Source organism: Anomaloglossus baeobatrachus, chromosome 2 (genome assembly GCF_048569485.1).
Source record: "Anomaloglossus baeobatrachus isolate aAnoBae1 chromosome 2, aAnoBae1.hap1, whole genome shotgun sequence".
Taxonomy (NCBI): Eukaryota; Metazoa; Chordata; class Amphibia; order Anura; family Aromobatidae; genus Anomaloglossus; species Anomaloglossus baeobatrachus.
This window is the reverse complement of record NC_134354.1, coordinates 430,744,520-430,767,043: the sequence shown is the minus strand read 5'-3', so window position 1 is coordinate 430,767,043 and position 22,524 is coordinate 430,744,520. Positions and strand designations below refer to the sequence as shown.

The window sequence follows — 22,524 nt, the reverse complement described above, 5'->3', positions numbered from 1 at the left end:
GGGGGGACACCATCTCAGGCCGCACCAGAGTCACTTCCGAGGCGCTGTCTCGCAGTCCTATGGTCACAGACTGGCCGACGGTGACAGGTTGGAAGCTGTCCAGGGACCTACCACCACCCCCACCCACACAATACACCTTGGGCGGCCCTTGGGACGGGGACGGAGCCGGGGCCTTGGGACGCTGAGGGCACATGGCCTTGAAGTGTCCAGGTAGGTTGCACTGGTGGCACCGTCTTGGTTCCGCCACGGGCCTGGAGAGGGGAGTTGAGGGGGACACCCCCTGCAGTCTAGGGGCAGGTGGGGCAGTCGCAGAATTCATCTTACCCCCTCTCCAGGTGCTGCTGGTGGCCGCTCTCCTGGCCTCAGGGGCCCGGTTGTTGGTGTAGTCATCGGCAAGGGCAGCTGTAGCCGTGGATCCCTTTGGCTTCTGGTCTCGGATGAACTGGCGGAGATCCTCAGGGCAGTTCCACAAGAGTTGCTCCGTGATGAACAAGTCCAGGATCTCCGGTCCGGTGGAAAGCTGCAGGCCTTGGGTCCAGTGGTCGGCAGCTCGGGCAAGTGCCCGCCGGTGGTCAGCCCAGGAGTCCTTTGGTCCCTTCTGTAGGCTCCGGAACTTCTTGCGGTAGGACTCCGGGGTGAGGTTGTACTGTTGGATCAGGGCCCGCTTGATGGTGTCGTAGCCCTGATCTGCCTCAGCAGGCAAGTCCCCAAGGATATCCAGGGCCTTACCCCTTAAACGGGGGGTCAGGTATTTGGCCCACTGGTCCTTGTTCAGATGGTGCTGCAAGCAAGTCCGCTCAAAAGCAGTCAAGAAAGAGTCCAAGTCTCCATCCTTCTCCAGCACTGGGAAGTCCTCAACACGGACCTTTGGAAGTTTGGTGTCTTGAAGGTCACGTGTGGCTGATGAGGGCCGGAGCTGAGCTAGCTGCAGCTGGTAGTCACGCTCTGCCTGGCGCTCTTCACGCGCTGCCTGCCGCTCTGCCCTGCGCTCTGCCATGAGTATCTCGTAGGTTTCCCGGTCTCCAGCCTGGAGAAGGGCCATAGCCATTTGAAGAAGGCTATCCGAGCCTCCCAGGCTCGGTGGAATGGCACGTGGTGATCTGCGGCCCGCTGCGGAGCCTGGTGCTTCACTGTCCATTGCAGAGCGGAGGGCTGGCATCTGGCTCGTTGAGGAACCTTGGGCGAGCTCCTCCTCATCTTGTCCAGCAGTGCCCGGTTGTGCAATGTCCTCGGCAGAACGGTTTTCTGGCGTCGAGCTCCTGGAGGGCTCGTGGACAACCTCCTCATCGTCTCTGGCCTGAGCATCGGCCATTCCTTTGGCTTTGCTCCTGGTGCTATCAGCCATTGTTGCAGACTTTGGTCACTGACACAGAACTGACACCTGATGCCTCCACACACCTTACAGTATCTGCACTCTGACACTCTAGTGTTGAGCTGGTCTGAAGACCCCAGCAGCCACAGCTGCTGCAGGCAGTCTTTAGTGTCTGGGAGTATGGGTCTCACACTCACACACACTATTATCTCGATCCCACCGCTTGCCACCAATATGTCACAAACCACCGGGGGGGTCACTCCGAAATCCCCCGGTCGGCTACCAGTACGTCACAATCGGGGGGTAACAAGTGGGGGGTCACCCCTCCTTTATACCTCCCGACCGACAGACAGAGCACGTGACGCGCTCTCTAGCGCCCCTCTTATAGTCAGGCCAATTATGGAATTGCCCGACAATAAGCAAGGAGGCCGCTATACTACTTATGCCGATTATTGAAGGGTCCCCGGTGAGAGTAGGGTATATATTCCCCCGACCTCCGCGGGCGGAATATATAATATCTTCCCGAATCTCACTGGCCTCCCCACAATAATCCTTGGCACAACTCGCTGCCACCAACCGCTTCACGGTAACTATTAGCCGAACACACAGACGTGGGATTCAAGATCGAGATAACAGAACAGCCCAGGATTAATTATATAATTTAATCGCCTAAAGCACACTAGAAACTACAATATATACAATAGGGAATCTACAGAATATACAGTTATGTCAGAGTACAGTTACAGTCAAAGCATGGGTTACAAACAGGCATACACAGTTCCAGCAGTTACCTTGTTGCGTCTGGCCACAGGGGGGCGCTGTAGACCAGGTTTCCAGGAACTCCCACAGATGTTTCCTGCACGTGCCCCCAGCGAGAAGAACCTTGGAAAATGGCCGAAGCAGGGTTATCAACCTGGGCAAATCCAGGTCTCCTCCTACCTTAGTGACCTCACGGGGAAGCACTGCCACTCCCCCTGCATGGATCAGAATTATCCAGAAAAGGGGATTTTGGCCATAACTGTGCCTGGGAGCGTCGTAGACGGACGCCAATGCTCTCATTGTGACAGTTATGAATTTAGCTGCAGAACGAGGGGACTCATGACCTGTCTACGAGTTCCCATATGGCTGATATCACGTTTGGTGTGTTTCCCAATGTCCTACTTCCATAAAAAGGGTGTGCCAGCATCGTCCACATGCGGAGACACCATTGTTATGGTTGCCATATTTATCGGAGATATGGCTTGCGAGATATGAACCATTTTTTACTGGAGTCGTTCTGTCTGGCTATTTCCATAGCCTTGCTAACTAGCTAGCAGCTCCTACTACAGGGTGACGGCAGGGAGTCATCCTGTATCCATTGTCCTAAAGCCACCTAATTTCCATATCACAGGACATGGCCATGGATTTGTTGCTAAACCAGTTGTGTGAAGGGAAGGGGGTAGTGACACCAGGAGAGGGCTTCCTGACATGACTTGAATGTCATGATTTATCGTCATATCTCCGGATTTACCTCACACCCTCATACTCTGGAATGCTCTGCCCCAGCATATCAGACTTTTGCCTACCTTAGTGAGCTTTAAAAGGAGCCTAAAGACCTAGCTCTTCCTACAAGCCTAGAACCTGCAGCAACCCTCAGTCTGATATAGCACCGCACGACCATCTCTACCCTCGCCTATCCCTTGTAGACTGTGAATCCTCGCGGGCAGGGTCCTCTCTCCTCCTGTACAAGTCTGTGCCTTGTATTGTTCATAATTACTGTACTTGTCCCTGTAATGTATAACCCTGCTCACAAGTACAGCGCCATGGAGTAAATGCCACTATAATAATATTAATAACAATAAAAAAATAACCTCTCCAGAATTTTTCTTTATTGCTCTGCTGGAGTTGTGCTTTAAATGTAAGTCCCCTGCCCCTATCTTATACTGGTGCAACTGTCTTCATCTTTTTCCAATCTTGCTCCGGTTAGTCTTCTGTGATTTGTGACCTGTGTTTCATTGAGCACACTGGAGGTCACAACTCAGTACAACTCTATCCTCTTTCTGGCCTCATTTTACCTATCATAGAGTTGCACTGAGACCTTATGATGTAACTTATGACTTGTGGCCAGTCAGAAGTTACAGGCAAAAGATGACGTCTAGGGACCAGAGCAGTGCCGAAAAATGATGAAGCCGCCAGATGGTGATTATATGACGGGGGCAGAAGATTTACAATTAAAGCACACTTGCTCTGAAACAACAACTCTGTAGTGGTGGAGTTAAGCTCACCTTTTTCCTGGCAGATGGTGGCTATGATAAGTAAAATATAAAAGTTCAAATGACCCCACCATTTTACCCCATAACTGAAAAATAAAAAATGCACATATTTGGTATCGCTGAGTTTGTTAAATTGTAATCTATCAAAATATAAAATAAATTCATCCAATCAGTAAACAGCGTAACAAGAATTGCAGAATTTCAACCACCACAACTCTGCAAATAAATGTAATAACAGATGATCAAAACATCCTAGCTACCCCAAAATTATATAAATGATCACATTCCCTCAGGCTGCAAAACACAAGCCCTCACACAGCTTCCTATCCCGAAAATGAAAAGGGTTAAAAAATTACGGCTATCGGACAATGGGAACACAAGCAAAGTTTTGGTTTTTTTAACAAATTTCTGAATTTTTTTTTCACATAAGATACATAATGGTTAGAGATAATATAATAATAATATTAATCTTTATTTCTATAGCGCCAACATATTCCGCAGCGCTTTACAATTCAGATGGACGAGCATTAAAATGCTTGGGTGCTTGGTCCTCAAATCGAGCAGGTCAGATGCTCTGAAAATTCCCAAGTATCGAGAGTATTGGAAATCAATGATTGGCCAGTTCTTCTCTCCACAAAAATTTATTTTATTTTTTACAAATTTCTGAATGTTTTTCACCCCTTAAATAAAACAAATAATTATGTGTGTTTAGTATCACCATAATCATACTGACCTGTAGAATGAATAGAATGAATGAATGAATGAATATAGAATGAATATAGCCAGGTCATTTTCAAGGTAAAAATCAACACTGTAAATAAAAAATGCAGAATTGCTCTTTTTGGGGTATTTTGCCATACTTAACTACTCTCGCACCACAAAATCTTTTTTTACATCATGTTTAAAGATGAGCAAACCCAAACAGTAAATTTCAGGGTCAAAACTGAACATGAACTTTACTTGGAAATTAGTGTTCGACTTCTGTGTTTGGGTGCTTTTCATTGGCAAACCACTTGACAAAGCATCGTTGTGCTCAGGTATGCTCGTTGCACAGCCCAATGTGAACCACTTGCAGTGTCTGAATGACATGCACTGGGGGTAATGCATTGTTGGATGTAGTGTGTACAAAAAACCTCTCCCTCTCCCGAAAGTGTTCTGTTTATGGCAGGCTGTGTGTGGGTGGAAAGCCAAACTGTCCAATTAGAAACTTACAATGGCGTTCAGGTCAAGTCCAGGAGGCGAACTGAGCTTTTTCTAAAGTCCATTTGGGCCCACAGAACCCAAACTTCAATGGTTTAGCTCATCTCTCTAATAATGTTCATAGAGCCATTACTCTTATTTTTTATCATTTACTGAGCTGGAAGAGGGCCCATTCCCACGATCAGTGTTAGCAGCATTTTGGATACAGCGTATCTTTGGTGCTTCCAAAACGCTACATTGTACAGTACAAGCACAGTGGACGGGATTTATAGAAATCCCATGCCCATGATGCTTCTTTTTAATGCTGTGTAAACTGACCTGCGAGGAAGGGGTGGGTTTCCAAGCTGCAACATGTCAATTTATTCTTGCGGAGAGACTAGTGTCCTGACTCCTGAGTGGGAGAACACAGCGAAAATATAATGTGTCAGTAATCTTGATCATGTGCATGGACAGGGCGTTTTAGTGTCACTAGTGTCTCTGCAAGAGAATTTTACGCTGCTTCAAGAATACTTGGAAGCCTACTCATGGGCACATACCCTCAAGATTTGTTTTTTGAGTGACAAGCTGTGGTATTTATTGGTACCATTTTCTAATACATACAATTTTTTGTTAACTTTTTTTGTGAGGCAAAATGAACAAATACGTACATTTTAACATAGTTCTTACTAATTAGTAAATAAATAAAATAATAAATAAACTAAGTTTTTGTGACAATGATAGTGCAGGATATATAATGATTAGAGATGTGTGAGCACTAAAATGCTTGGGTGCTCTGTCCTTGAGTCGAGCATGTCAGATCCTCTGAAAGGGCTCAACTCAAGTATCGAGTATAATGGAAGTCAATGATTGGCCAGTTCGTCTCTCCACCCACATACAGCCGGCCATATACAGAGCATTTCTGGGGGAGGCAGGGCGGGTTTTTTTCTTTTGATACATTACATCCAAAAACATTGCTTTTACTCCAGTGAGAGCCATTCAGAGACTGTGAATAGCTTCCCTGGAGTGCCTACTCCAAACATGCTGTGAAGCAAGCCTGTGTGTCGTGTTAGTTGTTTCACAGACAAAACATCTGCGCACCCGTAATACTTAGCGAAGCTCCACGACTATACGAGCACCCGGTACTCAATTGAGTAATGACCAGTGCTGAATACACTCCCTCATCACTATTAATGATATATTGCATGCTGTTCTGTACAGGCTACCAAATATGTGATGACTATTAGATTTATTTTTTTCCTTATTAAAACATTTTTTAATTGGAAAACTCAGATTTTGGATTGAGATTTTTTTTATCTTGCACTTTAAAACATTTTTTTTAACTTTTGTCCCCAATATATATTATGGCTCAAAGGAACTTTAACATGCAATCTCATGATCACATTAGTAAGGGCGCTTTTCCACTTGCGTATGGCTTCCGATGCAGGAGCATGGGAAGCAATATGCTAATGACCCTCTGCTGCGGTGTCAGCCGAGGGTCATGCGACTGTGATGCGATCTTGCGATCGCATCACAGGAGCGGAGAAGATGGAAGGAGCACTTTCTCCCCATCTCCTCTGCTGTCTGTCTCTGCTTGCACCGCACTGCAGTCGCATAACATGCGAGTGCAGTGCGATTTTATACACACGTGAGCCGAGACTCGGTGCAAATCGCACCATGCTGCAATTGCACCGAGAGCCCGATTCGTGTGGAGAAAAAACGGGACAGAGGAAACTGTCTTATTGTTTAACACTGGTGCGAGTGCAATCCAACCTCACTAGCACCAGGAAATCGCAGATGGAAAAGCGCCCTAATACACAGCCCCACCTTTACTGTCAATGCTGACTGACAACCCATCATGCCCCACCATGGAAAAACTGATCAGCCATAATGCACAGCAGACAATTTTTATGTCTCTACCGGCAATGGCGACCCAATCGCACTGCTGGAATGCCAATCTGCTGGCAGAGACATCACTTTACCGCTGTCAGATGCCTTATGTGCTGCTATCCTTCTTGACAGAGGTATATAAAGGGTTAAACTGCATGACTCTGTGAAAACATTGGTCCTAACCATAGCTGCTGGACCCTGGCTGTGTATATCAGTCAGGCTCCTGCAGATGATCCGACCAGTACAGACGTGATGAGCATGACATATACAGTATATCCCTTCTTGGAGCACAAAGTGACATGCTCTTGGCTGAGCTATAATCAAATAGCACTAAGGAATTAAAATCACATTATAATTGTTAAAAATAGAACAGAACTTTTTGCTAAAAGTATAACATTATTATTTTTTTTTAGACAATTGAAAATATTAAAGTGTATCTACATGAAAAGGAGCTTTGGAAGAAGTTTCACGAAGCAGGCACGGAAATGATTATAACCAAAGCTGGCAGGTCTGTTCCTTTGTGATATTTAAGCTTACTGATTTATACTGATGAACTTTCCATATGTTTAGATTTTATTGTTTTTTTTTATAACTGTGACATTTTGTATAAAATTTGAACGCACTTTTCTGAACATCTTACTTAAGATACATATTGATTGCAGGTTTCATTTTTGCAAATAAAACAGTTTTTGAATATCTGCATAAACATAGCAAGTACATTGAATATCCTCTTCTAAGTAGTCACCCTTTGTAGAAATTCCTACAGTAGTTCTTTCCTTTTAAAATGTGCCACCCATTGCATAGAAAAATGAGCATAGTGCTAAATGGTATGCAATAATTATTTTTCACAGAATATTATATAACAGATTTTGCATCTAAGGCCCCTTTCACACATTAGTTTTTTGCCATCAGTCACAATCCGTCGAATTTTGAAAAAAAAAATCAAAAGATCCAGCGACTGGTGCTGCTGGATCCGTTATTTTCTCATTGACTTGTATTAGCGACGGATGGCCTCATGTTTCATCCGTCGTTCAACAGATCCGTTGAAAAATGTCTGTCCGTTGGCCGGAGACGATGTCCACAGTAACGTTTTTTGTGTATGTCGAAAAAACGGACTGCAACGGGTCTGTCACTGTCCGTCGTTTGGTAGAATGGAAGCCTATGGGCGCAGGATCCATCATCATCCAACAAATGACAGTATCCGGAGACGGATTCTGTTTTTTTAAACTGAGCATGCTCCCAAGTATTATTTAGCCCCCAGCTAGTTGGATCCGTTGAAAAATGGATCCGTCACATCAGTTTTGCCACAATCTGCGACAAATCCGTCAATTAGTCGAGAAAACGGATTGTGACTGATGGCAAAAAACTGATGTGTGCAAGGGGTCTAAATAGTAGCACAGACCTTTCTTGGCCCCTGCTGTTTTCTTCTTACATCTATACTCTAGGAGACAGCACTTTCACTATTATCTTTCTCCCAAGGCTCCTAGATCCGTTTGAGGAGCCAATACTATAAAATCACACATCTCTATATATCGAAAGAGTTTTATTGATCGACCTCTATTAACCACTTGCATATTTTAACCCTTTTTTTAATGTCTTGTGGTATTCACTGACATTTATTGTGCCACATAGCGCATGCGGTTCATAAATTTTGTGGAAAGTCAAAAGATAGCTTTATTTTCCTTTCATTAGACCATTTTTGCTACTGTTTGAGCAATAAAGTCAATTTCTTTGCAAAATGTCACAAAAAGGGATTTTTTTTTACGTCATGCAAAAAAATGACTCCAATAGGTACTGGAGCACAAATTTTGTAGCTTTGTAAAAAGTCCCAACTAATGAATCAGGCGTAAATATCTGGATATCCCCCACTCCACTCACAATAGTGAACAGGTGTAAAACAGATTTTAGAAAGGTGCAAACTTAAGAAAAGTTAGGTGCACATGAAAAACAGGCAAAAAATACCAAAAAACTAGACAAAACAGGAACAAATAAAATAATGAATTGAGGTCATTATGTATTCAGTATCCCAAGCCCCTGATTCATAATTTCCTGTTAGATTTAAGTCCGTTTCTTTCCTGTCTCGTGGTGTTAGTTGCCAACTTTTTTGCTAAATTCTTCAAAATGTCCCACACCATTCATGAATTTGGTGCAAAATGAATAATACTCTTTTTTTTTCTGTCTTGAACTGTTTTGCAACTTTTTTGAGCCAAAAGTTGCCCATTTCGCAAAATGTAATAAAATTTTGCTAAAAAATACTGAAATACTAAAAAATACACAGGGGTGAGTTATGTGAAATTTTGCAACTTTTTAATATCTTGCATCTGATAAATCAGGCAAAAACAACTGAAATATTGATAAACCTTGCCCACAAAGCAGAAAATAAACAAACAACAGATGAGCACACGTAAAATAAACCTAAAAAATGGCACAAATAGAATAATGAATTGAGTACAAACAAAAGGCACAATGCACACAAAACTAGATACAAACAAGGTGCAAAGACAATGTAGAATCATCAGGGCCTATACACTGTCTGCAGAATTATTAAAAAGTGAGTATTTTTATTATATCATCATTTTTATGCATATTTTCAAACTCCAATGCTTATTGGTTTGAAGCATATCAGGTGATATGTATTTGGGGAGAGTATATTATAACGATATCAAAACCACGGTGTGCAGCGTTACTAGAAATCTACCGTATTTTTCGCTTTATAAGACGCACTTTTGTTCCCCCAAATTTTGGGGGAAAGTAAGGGGTGCATCTTATAATCCGAATATACGGGAGAGAGGGTGTATATATATATATACAGAGTCCAGTGGAGGTACGGGCAGCTCTGGAGTGGTGCTGGGGGCTGCTGGGGGCAGGGAAAGCTAGGAGCGGCAGCGTTTTATCTCCTGCTCCCGCTCAGATAATATGCACAGCCGCTGTCCATCAGAAGCGTGGTGCTGAAACTGCATCGCGCTGATGGGCTGGGGCAGCGGGGCATATTATATCTGCCTGTGCTTACCTTTGATCGCACAGGATCCCCCCTCCCCCTGTGTTAAATATGGCCTCCCGTGCTGCTGCCCATAGTAAAGTAATAAACTCTTTACTCACCTCCTCCAGCGTCTGCCCGGTCTCCCTCCTGCTGCTGTGATTAGGCACGCAGAGATATCTCTCTGCTGTCCCATTCACATGACCTGCACTAGAACCAGGAAGTAGGAAGTGCAGGAGACAGGAGGAGCTCAACCCCGAGGAGGGACACACGAGACAGGACAGCGCTGCAGAAGGTAAGGAAAGAGTTTATTTTACTAAAAGCAGCAACACGGGGGCGATATGCAACAGAGGGTGATGTGTGCTGCCACAGTGGGCCTGTCTACCTGCCACAGTGGGCCTGTCTGCCTGCCACAGTGGGCCTGTCTGCCTGCCAGAGTGGGCCTGTCTGCCTGCCAGAGTGGGCCTGTCTGCCTGCCACAGTGGGCCTGTCTGCCTGCCACAGTGGGCCTGTCTGCCTGCCACAGTGGGCCTGTCTGCCTGCCACAGTGGGTCTGTCTGCCTGCCAGAGTGGGCCTGTCTGCCAGCCAGAGTGGGCCTGTCTGCCAGCCACAGTGGGCCTGTCTGCCAGCCACAGTGGGCCTGTCTGCCAGCCACAGTGGGCCTGTATGCCAGCCACAGTGGGCCTGTGTGCCAGCCAGAGTGGGCCTGTGTGCCAGCCACAGGGGCCGTGTGCCAGCCATAGAGGATGTGTGCCAGCCATAGGGGAAATGTGGCATCACTGGGGGACGTGTTTAATATAAGGTGGCCATATCCAGATTAAGGGGGCTAATTTTAGGATGAGGGGGCTATGAGGGACATATACCCTATATTATTTGTTAGACGGACACTGGCATTATAAGAGGGACCCCATTTATTAAAAAATTCTCTATTCCTTCACCAACTTTGGGGGTGCGTCTTATAATCAGGTGCGTCTTATAAAGCGAAAATATGGTAGTTTTCCTGAAAACAAAAAAAAGAAATGTAAGTGAATCTGAAGAGTCAAAAATTGTTAAAAGTCTTACAGAGTGATACAGCACTCTTGAAATTGCTAAGATATTGGGGCATGATCATAGAGCCCAAAAATGTTTTGTTGCAAATATTCAACATAATCGTTTCTACTTCAGTCATCTACAGTGGTGTGAAAAAGTGTTTGCCCCCTTTCTGATTACTTATTCTTTTGCATGTTTGTCACACTTAAATGTGTCAGATCACCAAACAAATATAAATATTAGCCAAAGATAGCACAGGTAAACACAAAATGTATTTATAAATTAAGGTATTTATTAATGAGGGAAAAATAAATCCAAACCTATGAAAAAGTGATTGCCCCTAAACTTAATAACTGGTTGGGCCACCCTTAGCAGCAACAACTGCAATTGAGTGTTGCGATAACTGGCAATGAGTCTTTTACAACACTCTTGAGTAATTTTGGTCCTCTCTTCTTTGTACAATTATTGTAATTCAGAAACATCGGAGGGTTTCCAAGTATGAACCACCTTTTTAAGCTCATGCAAAAGCATCTCAATTGAATCAAGGTCAGTACCTTGATTATGCCACACCAAAGTCTTAATTTTGTTTTTTTTAAGCCATTTAGAGGTGGACCTGCTTGTGTGTTTTTGGATCATTGTCTTACTGCATAACCCAAGTATGCTTCAGCTTGAGGTCATGATTCCATTTATCACAGTAAGTCTTCCAGGTCCTGAAGCAGCAAAAGAGCCCCAGACCATTACACTACCATCACCATATTTTACTGTTGAAATGATGTTCCTTTTTTTTATATGCTTTGTTACTTCTATTCCAAATGTAATGGGACATACTCCCTCCAAAAATTTCAACTTTTCACTTGTTAGTCCACAGAGTATTATCCCAAAGGTCTTTGGGATCATCAAGATGTTTTCTGTCAAAACTGAGACTAGGCTTTATATTCTTTTTGCTCAGCAGTGGCTTTCATCTTGGAATTCTGCAGGCTATTTTTGCCCAATCTCTTACTTATGGTGGAGTCATGAATACTGACCTTATCTGTGGCAAGTGAGGCCTGCAGTTCTTTGGATGTTGTTTTAGGGTCTGTTATGAACTCTTTGATGAGTCATTGCTGCACTCTTGGGGTAATTTTGCCGTGCCAGCCACTGCTGGGAAGGTTCCCACTGTACCATGTTTTCGGAATTTGTGGAAAATAGCTCTCACTGTGTGTTACAGGGGGCTGTCTGATAATAAAACCTAAAGGAATGTCAGACAGTCAGGGTCCACCGTGCAAAGACTCTGCTGCAGACTATGGCAGAGGATAAGGGGTATATAAGTGTGCCACTGTAAATAATGATAGCACAAGTGCAGAGTGCAATACCTCTGTTAAACTCACAGAGGAATATAATTAGAAAATAAAGCAATTTCTCCATTACTTGGAGGGTGTGTGGAATGGTCTCTGTTAAAGATCACAGAGACAAAAGCAGTGAGTGTGAAATGGCACCTACCTAGGTCCGTTCCTCTAGTGGTGCCAGGAGATGGACAGCAGCGTAAGCCGCACAAAGCTCCTACCTGCGTTCGCTCCACTAGTGTGCGAGGACACGAACCACTAGATATGGCACCTGCCTAGGTCCGCTCTTCTAGTGGTGCAAAAGAGACGGACAGCAGCATAAGCCGCACAAAGCTCCTACCTCTGTTCGCTCCCCTAGTGTGCGAGGATACGAACAACTGCCAGACGCAGTATAAGGAACGTTACCCTAGTGGCAACGTCCACCTACGAGTAGAATCCCAAGGCCCAGCCGGACCATGTGCCTCAGGCACCTGCCTATGTCCGCTCCACTAAGAGGTAAGGATACGGACTGCAGCCGAAGCTGTAAGGTATAAGAACGCTACCCTTCCGGTAGTGCTCACCTAACATAGACAGAGAGATGCCTAGAGGGACGTGCACAGGGCGTCTACCCTCATGCATGAACCAAGAGGACTGAGCGCCGGGCGGCGTGCGTCAGGGTCTTATATAGACTCTGTGTCTCATCCAAGATGGAGGACACCAGAGCCAATCCGCTGCCAGAATGACAGCAATGACGTCACGCTGGCCTATCACCGAGCAAAGCGTCACAAGCACATGACCAGCGGCCAATCGGCATAGAAGGTGTCAGAGACATGTGACCACATGTCACAAGCACATGACCAGTGGCCAATCAGCTTAGAAGGTGTCAGAGACATGTGACCTCGTGTCAGCGATGATGTCACCCGCACATGTGCAATGGCTCCAAGATAGGACTTAGTCTCCAGCGCTTGCACATGTGCAGTAGCAAGAAATCTGGACATAGTCTCCAGAGCCACAGCAACCGTAACACTGTGGTTCGCTGGAGTCCCAAATCATTAGAATTGGCTTTATAACCTTTTCCAGACTGATATATCTCAATCACTTTGTTTCTCATTTGTTCCTCAATTTCTTTGGATCGCGACATAATGTTTAGCTTTTGAGAATATTTTGGTCTACTTCACTTTGTCAGGCAGGTCCTATTTAAGTGACTTCTTGATTAAGAACAGGTGTGGCAGTAATCAGGCTTGGGTGTTACTTGGAAAATTTAACTCAGCTTCCCAAAGAATGATAAATCACAGTTAATTTATGTTATAAGGTAGGCAATCACTTTTTCTTATATGGCCCTGTAGGTTTCTTTATTTTTACCATAATAATAAAGACCTTCATGTATAAACTGAATTTTGTGTTTTTATGTAAGTAAAATATATCTTTGTACCGTGTTAGCCAGTAGAGAAAAAAAAAATTGTTTAAAAGAACAGAGAGTCCTCAGTGGTTGATACCTTTTAATGGCTAACTGAAAAGATGGTAATAATTGCAAGCTTTCGAGACTACTCAGGTCTCTTCATCAGGCATGGTATAACACAAAATCTGAAGAGTCACGTATTTATACACAACAGGACTTAGAATAGTGCAGTAAAAAAAAAAAAAAAAAAAAAAGAACAAGTTATATGAAACAGAACTATCTCTATGGCAGGGGGACAAGCTGTTCTAGCCATAAATACTGCTGCAGTTCAGTGTGAAAGTTTTATTGTCCTTTGATAAGGGTCTGGTCCAGGGCTGTGACACGCTCGGATGGTCAGAGGAGCACATCTTTTAACTGATGTAAAAAGACATGAATCCATGAGACAAATGTGTCTCATGGATTCATGTCTTTTTACATCAGTTAAAAGATGTGCTCCTCTGACCATCCGAGCGTGTCACAGCCCTGGACCAGACCCTTATCAAAGGACAATAAAACTTTCACACTGAACTGCAGCAGTATTTATGGCTAGAACAGCTTGTCCCCCTGCCATAGAGATAGTTCTGTTTCATATAACTTGTTCTTTTTTTTTTTTTTTTTTTTTACTGCACTATTCTAAGTCCTGTTGTGTATAAATACGTGACTCTTCAGATTTTGTGTTATACCATGCCTGATGAAGAGACCTGAGTAGTCTCGAAAGCTTGCAATTATTACCATCTTTTCAGTTAGCCATTAAAAGGTATCAACCACTGAGGACTCTCTGTTCTTTTAAACAATTTTTTTTTTGTGTTTTTATGTGTTATCTTTGTCTAAATTTATTTGGTGATCTGAAAGATTTAAGTGGGATAAACATGTAAATGAAAAAGAAATCAAGAAGAGGGCAAACACTTTTTCAAACCTCTGTATATCATTTTCTAGATAATTTGCTGATAAGCAAAAAAATCTAATTTCTGCCAGGAACATCCCACCACTGCCACCAATTTCTCAAGAACACTACTACGACTGCCATCAATTTGTCACAAACAGTACTCGTTCATAACACACCTGCCTTCGTTGCGACCGTAAAAGGGGATTGCTCTTCCCCCCTCATTCATCCACTTCTCTATAAAAAAAAGCTAACAATGATCTACACACTAGCAGACACATTATGCAACTTTCCTGAGCACCTGATAGGTACTCTTCTTGCTTTTCTTAGGGTTTGTGGGCATGTTTAGAGCAGGAAGGAACAAACTTATACAATTTTAGATTTAATGTACAAAAAGTGTACACTGCTTAAAAGGTTACAAAAGATGAAATGAAAAAAACATATACAGGCAAAAATAGTATAAAATAAAAGGTATAAATTACAGAATATGTCTTAAGAATTGAATCCGTGATTGCTACTAGCGGAGGAGAATGCTGTTGGAAATATGGACAGATCTATAATATATGTTGCTTCTTCTGGGGTCTGACAATGATATTTGATAGATGAAATTCTATAAAGGATTTCACTAGATCCCTCATTGTTCCCTAAGCAGAAGTAAGAGGGCACACTTGATTCGATTCTAATTAAGTGTTGGCCCTCATTTCTGCTCTCCGTCATATTTTCCTCCAAGAATCCGCTAGGGAAACAATTTGGCCTTCATTTCATTGAACATCCTTCAAGCATTCTATACATACCACACATGGATATGATATATCATTAATTCAGGGAGATATTGCGCTCCTCCTCTTTGCAATTTTACTCACAGATGCCAATATGTTCCCTGATCCTGCATATATCCTTGGATTATGCAAAACTATTTTACCTTGTACTGTATGCAGTACAGACAGAATGGCTGCACAAGGTGAAAGCATTGACGTCCGTAAATTTAACAAGTATGCGCCCATGAACCTACCTGTAAATTTTTGTGTATACAGCCTCTATGTCTGCTCTTCATCAGGTAACCTGCTTCAATTACCTGAACATAGTGCAGGTGCTGGCAGATATCAAATGCCCCCAGCCTGGATCTGGAAACTCATAACTCCACTTATGACACCGCTATTGACATTTATTTAATCAAATGAGGACTAGTCCATTTAATGTTTTCCATGTTTAATCATGGGGATTTCTAACATGTTACTTTCTGAGGTTTTGCAAATGAGATTGCAGAAACATCATTATCATATAGAAATACAACACCTGTGAATGGGCTTTATGTTTATGTAAAAATGTGCTGGTTAATTTGGTTGACAGATGATGTTGATAGATGGAATTGTAGAACAGTCTTTAATACAAAAATCTGAATGGGCATTGCTCATTGTCTTTATACATGGCTATTCGCCAAAAAAATAGTTTATTAATTAGTATTTTATAAAGTGTCTCCACTATAAATGTGTGACTGAAAGGGACGTTAGGCTGCAAACTTTATTGGCGGGCAGGTACTATGTTGAATTTGTTACATTTTCTGTACATCTTTTTCTAATACTTTTTTTTAAATAAAACAAATAACTGTTTTCTCACATTGTAGGAATCTTCTAAATGTCAATTATTATTAAAAAAAAATAAACGATTAAATTCTAATAAAGATTTTAGTAGAGTTTGATCTCACATCTTTTAACAGTACGCTTTTTAAATATTAGCATTATCATTATTTATTATTATAGCACCATTTATTCCATGGCTCTTTACATGTGAAAAGGGGTATACATAGTAGGGACAAGTACAATAATGAAAACAAGGCACAGACTGGTACAGGAGGAGAGAGGACCCTGCCCGCGACAATTCACAGTCTACAAGGGATGGGTGAGGATACATTAGGTGAGGGTAGAGATGGTCATTCTGCGCTATAGCGCACTGAGGGTTATGGCAGGTTGTAGGCTTGTCGGAAGAGGTGGATCTTTAGGTTTCTTTTGAAGCTTATCAAGGTAGGTGGGAGTCTGATATGCTGTGGCATAGCATCAGAAAAAATATGCTATAACCATGCTCTAGTAGTGAAAAAGCTGCATCTATCGGCTTTCAACATCTTAAGTGTCTGATTCACCAAGGTGGTTTGACAGAATTCTGGCATAAAACATCTTGAAGTATTGCTAATATCTGCACAAAGTGAATTTGCTTAAAGATGATGCACCTTTTGACATTTTTGCTGCAGTTTTGGCCAGATTTGCTGAAGTGAGAATCACTCGGGTAGGATAGGATGTGGTAAAGCTTGCCCAATAAAATTACCAAAATGTATGCCAATAGTTGACAGAAGCACACTACTGACGTTGTTGGGGGACCTCTGGGTCTCTCAGGGTCTCGGAAAAGGATTCTAGATCAGAACTGCGCAGATGTATATGAATCAGGAATAATGACCACACAGAGACGTATTCAAGAGAAGCACAGTGCTCTTCTGCCCTTGTATTCCAAGTATAGCATAGTATACAGTACTAGTATAGCACTGTATAGTATACAGTTTTCCTGCATCTTTGCATCTTAATCAACCAATTAGCTTGGGTCTAGCTAATTCCCTTATTTTGGATAGTCTTTCCTGTACTGCAACATTGCTTTAGTAAGTCATTCTGGTGTGTCTGGGAGTGGACGAGAGTCTACTTAAGAATGTTACTTATTCATGAGTCTAACCAGTTTTCAAAGTATCCATTTAGCCCTAAACATAGTTTGTTTGCTTATACATTCCTTCAACATTTCAGTCAGGTATATGTGGAAAAGCAATACACAAAGCATTCAGAATACAGATCATCTTATTATTTTATACTGGACAAACGATTCACATGTGATGGTGGGGGTTGTGATGGTGGGATATTGTGGGTCATGTACCATTTTGTGTGTTTGTTTTGGGCGTGGTGATCTGTCTTTTCGATGTATTGTTATCCTGTCTGAGGGTTAGAACTCTTTGAAGTGCTTCTGCCCTAGGTGTGGGGGTGGGGGCCTGGAATCCACCTAAACTCTCTGCTTACCTGAGGGATTAATGATTCAGTCTAGCTGAGCAGGAGAAGAGAGAAGGAGTAAGATTTATCCTCTGAGGAGAGGCTGACACCCCAGAGAGACTGACATACCCCGATCTCCCTGGAAAAGGATTGCTGGAGGATTGTGACTCATCCCCGGGACATGTATGCCATTACTGGACTATTTCACCCTTTGTGTGGAGGATTATTTGATGGTCATTCTGTATTGCATGGAATAAATATGCTTTGAATTGTTCATTCATCTCTCGCTCTGTTGATTGTGTGATATGAGAGAAGGACCCCATCACAGCACATGACAGTTGTAATGTGCATCTAACAAATTTGGCACAATTCCAGTCTTAAAGAATTGGGCACTAAATATCTTCCTTTTAGATACTGTTGATGTTATCGCCTTACCTCAGTTTGTGAAAGATAATCCTGGTGAAATGGTTACATAGGTGTTTTTGATTTAAAAAAAGTTAAATCTCTTTGTAAGGATGTTATTTCTTAACTACTTCTAATAGAGAGGTTCCATATGCATACCTCTCCCATTACTGCCTATCAAAATTTAGCTTGTCCTCAATTGCCCCCACAAGTTAGCCACCTCTGAAATAATTAACAGAAAGGAATTTTATTCCAGAACACACACCCCAGCATGGTTTACGGATCAGAAAATTCACTAGTAAGCTTATTCTGGAATCTAATACTATGTACTTTCATAAATTCTCCATACCAAAATTTAATATTGTGTGGCAGTCTTACCCAGTATTATTATTTTTATACCAAGTTAATTCTATTAATTCATAGTCAAATTTATAACTGTACAGAATGTAGGCTTTATTTCTCATCCAAAACCAAAGAAATGAGCAGCAGCATAAGTTGGTGTGCATGTAACGTGTAGAAACACGTTCATACTGTGGTGATTTAACAGAAAAAAATAAAATAGAAACAAAATGATCATATGCCTTGCATTAAGTAAATAGTAATGTTACATATAATATATACATATATAGGGTAATTAGTAAACAATGTTTTTGATCAAAAAAGTTTAAAGGCCATCTCACTGTGATAAGGTGTATCCAAATTGGGACTGTCCTATCCTCTAGTATTTAAACCTTACCATGTGTCAATCAACCTCAATGTAGATGGGGCAGAGCAGAACTGGAGCCCAACTGTTTAGACACATGCCAATGGGAAGCTATATAGCTGAAATTGCAGCTCAAAAAGGGGGAGACATGCTCTTGTTTGTTCAAGCTTTGTCTTTCTCATGCATATTTTGTGCTATGGAAATGCAGTCTAGTTTGTACAGCAAAGGACTGTGGCACAGCCGTGGTGATTGCCCTAAACCTCCATACCCGAGACCTGACTAATTTTACATGAATTAAAGTGCAGAAGCTGAAACATACAGCTCTAGTCCTGCAGTTATAACAGAGTTGGAATAGTAAATACAAGTTATTGGAAAAAGAAGTCACCAAAATTCCCTAGGGAATTTTGCTTTGCAATTTTAGGTAGTGAAGGCAATTTTAGTCAAATATTGGCCAAATTTGTCAAAATTTGTCAACATTAGCTGACCACCATCTAATTTAAAGTAACTCTACCCTCAAAAGCATATGCTGAGGAAAACAAGGGTGGATTTCAGCATGCCCAATCCTTTCATTTGTAAGGGAGGTAAGCCTTTATAGGTGTATGATAGCTGTTTACTATTGTCTGAAAACATACACGTTTTCACGTGTTTGAGGAGGTCAGAAGGAATTGCTATCAACTAAGGAAGTGTTAAGCAGATGTCTAAACTGTATAGTGAGCTCTACTCCAATGTACAATTTGTGATATTCACTCCTCAGGGAGCTAAATTTTACTGAAAATACATAACAAAGAGGTGATAACAGTTTGGGAAGTCCAGAAACGGGTTTTCATCATGCACATTAGCAGTTACTAATTTAGGTAAAGTGTAGTATCAAAATTTCTCTTTTTTTGGGGGGTGGTGCTATATTAACATTTTTAACAATCTAGTTACAGATGTGCAAACAGATGAGAAGATGTAACGGCGCAGAAAATGAAGACGCAGTAGTAAGACAAACAATTTAGGGAGCTAGGGTACAATGTTCAGGAAGGTAACAAATTCTAGGCATGCAGTAAAGTATATTTTACACTATGAATATTTTGATTCTTGTTATGAAGGATATTATAACAATTCTAACTTCTATTATGCATCGGTGTCTCTGTCTGATACCTTAGTCTGTAGTACGTCATAGTCCGTCATGTAGTTGTTATCATTGTTGTTTGGTCAATAAGTCTACTATGATCCTGGTACAGGTTTCAATGGAAATCAGTGATGCTACTCTGTTAAGACTCAAATCTCTTACTGGTGAGTATTCTCAGGGAAGCGTTACTCTGGCCGCCTCCATCTCCTGATGCACAGCGCAAGACCTGAAAAACTCACTAACGTCACCACTTGTGAGACATTCTAGGTCTCGCGATTCCCTCTGTATGACCCGGCAAGAGCAGTTGTTATCAATAACTTTACTGACGTCATCACTGCTCTTCACAGTTGCTGTGTATCGCAGAGTGCAGCCTTACCAGTAGTGAACTATGAAGTCTTGTTCTCAGAATGAAGTTCCATAGTTGCACTACAAAATTGATGGAAGTCATGGGAATGACATGGATCTGTCAGAGATGGGGAGATTATATTTTTATTAATAAATTGGTGAACAAGAGATAGTATCTTGCCTTTCCTTCTCTCTTTTTATGTATTTCAGGTTTACATTTGTGAACTTAAGGCCGCTTTACACGCAATGACATCGCTAATGAGACGGAATTCGTGACGCACAGCCGTTTTCGTTAGCGACGTCGTTGCGTGTGACACGTACGAGCGACCGCTAACGATCAAAAATACTCACCTTATTGTTGATTGTTGACACGCTGTCCATTTCCCAAATATTGTTGCTGTTGCAGGTACGATGTTGTTCGTCGTTCCTGCGGCAGCACACATCGCTATGTGTGACACTGCAGGAACGAGGAACCTCACCTTACCTACGGCTGCCTGGAATGAGGAAGGAAGGAGGTGGGCGGGATGTTCATCCTGCTCATCTCTGCCCCTCCACTTCTATTGGGCGGCCGTTTAGTGACGTCGCTGTGACGCCGAACGAACCATCCCCTTAGAAAGGAGGCGGTTCGCCGGTCACAGCGATGTCACTAGGCAGGTAAGTTGTGTGACGGGCCCGGGCGATGTTGTGTGCCATGGGCAGTGATTTGCCCGTGACGCACAACCGACGGGGGCAGGTACACTCGCTAGCAATGTCGCTAGTGAGATCGCAGCATGTAAAGTGGCCTTAAGTCGAATTTGGTGGATTACTTCCGATCTGCATGTTTTTTTAAAAAAAATAAATTGGTGAACCAGGGTTAGAGTCAGGGTGTGTTTTTTAAACTAAAATATTTTTGTGTGTGTTTTTTTCTTTTAACTTACTGGATTAGCAATGGTGGTGTCTGATAAATGCCTCTCCATTACTAACACCAGGTCTTGATGCCAACTGACACTACACAGCTGACATCAACTACCCCAACTACCATTACCCCAATTGCTATCACACCAGAGCAATCAGAAACAGCTGAGGCAAAGCATCAAAATTGTCTCATCTAAAGTGATGCACCACTTCTGAGGTAGCTGCAGGATGCCATTTTTAGGTTGGGAAGGGCCCAATAGCCATGGACCTTCCCAGCCTGATAATAGCTCACAGCTGTCTGCTTCAACTTGGCTGGTTATCAAAAATATGGGGGACCCCATGTTGTTTTTGCTATTTACTTGGTTAAACCATGCTAAACGTCCTTTGGGGCCTTTCATGTGGCAAGTGTATAATGTGTATGGATATGGCACATTACTTTCATTATTGCTCCATGGTTTTCAACAAACTTTATTTAAATAAAATCAATGCATCAATCCCCCCTTCTCCTGGAAAAATGCATTAAAAAATGCAAGGAAAAACACAAGTGAGTGGAGGTGCGAGATTCATGCGGAAATTCAGCTGCGTAGAAGCCTGAACAAACACTGATTGTGTGAACATACCCATAGGCAATAAACCCTGCCTCTATGCCTTTAATCCAAAACTATCCCTCCTCCACCAGCCATCCCTACACTGAATGCAGGTAATAGCAGTTTTACTAGAGAAAGAACAGTATGTAGCCCTGAAGAAGACTTTTGCTTTAATTGTGCATCAGCGGTTACTGCAGTAGCAATTAAACACTGCCTATATCAAGATTAAATGAATTAGAATGAGTGGACAGGTAGCAGTTACAGCCGTGCTGTAGACTCTGTAAGTATTACCCGCTTGCACCAATCCTCCTATCCCTTTTACCACCATTTTTAACGGATTCTGGTCCTCATGGACTTACATGGGAACTGGCATCCGGCCAGATATCCGGGATCAATTTTGTGCCAGACCCATTTTTTAAAAAAATGCGGTTAGTCCTGCCGATCCAGGTTATCTGTGAGTACGCCCATCACTATTCGTTACAAGTAATGAGCATTCGAGTATGGTAGTGCTTGCTCATCACTAATAAATTTATTTTCCCAGAAATACCTTTTTTTCCCCAGAAGTATCTTGAGTTGTCTGAAAGGCAATAGCATCACCATTCCTATTGCCAATAAACATGATGACATGTAATTTTGTGCTTGCATATTATGGAGGCGCTCAGGTTGATTGCACTTGACCATAATTGTAAAGGAGTATTGCCATCTCCAAGATAATATTCCAATATGTAGTAGGTGTAATAAAAATAATACTATTAGCAAATATCTCAAATTAATAGTATCATTCTCCTGATGAGCTATGTCGCTTACCTCATGTGAAGGGCATTGCAGCTAAGTTATTCATGGTTATGCCCACTCATTTAAACAGTTAGTTGCTAATGGTCATAACCATGGATACTTAAGGTACAGTAATGCACTGAACATGAGGTAACCAACATAGCTAATCAAGAGAATTATGCTACATTTCAAATTGAAGGTATTTGCTAATATTATTATTATTATTATTATTATTACACTTACATATTGGGATAGGATCTTGAAGATGGAAATATCCCTTGAAGTTTATTTATGGTTAGCTTAACTTGTTATTTTTATAGTAATGTTTTTATGATTTGTCTCACCAAACAAGATTATAAAAAAAAGGAAATATTAAATATAACTATAACAAATAATTCAAGGATGGGAACTGAAAGGAAATTTAAC

The 22,524-nt window shown here is 42.1% G+C and overlaps 1 protein-coding gene across 1 annotated transcript in view; it reads left to right on the top strand.

Annotated features, from left to right (window-relative positions):
* TBX4 (T-box transcription factor 4) overlaps nucleotides 1–22,524 on the top strand; it is a 319,287-nt gene that overhangs the window by 61,675 nt on the left and 235,088 nt on the right. The window contains exon 3 of the mRNA XM_075334174.1: nucleotides 7,044–7,138. Within this exon, the coding sequence (XP_075190289.1) occupies nucleotides 7,044–7,138 (95 nt within the window). The remainder of the gene's footprint in view (nucleotides 1–7,043; nucleotides 7,139–22,524) is intronic.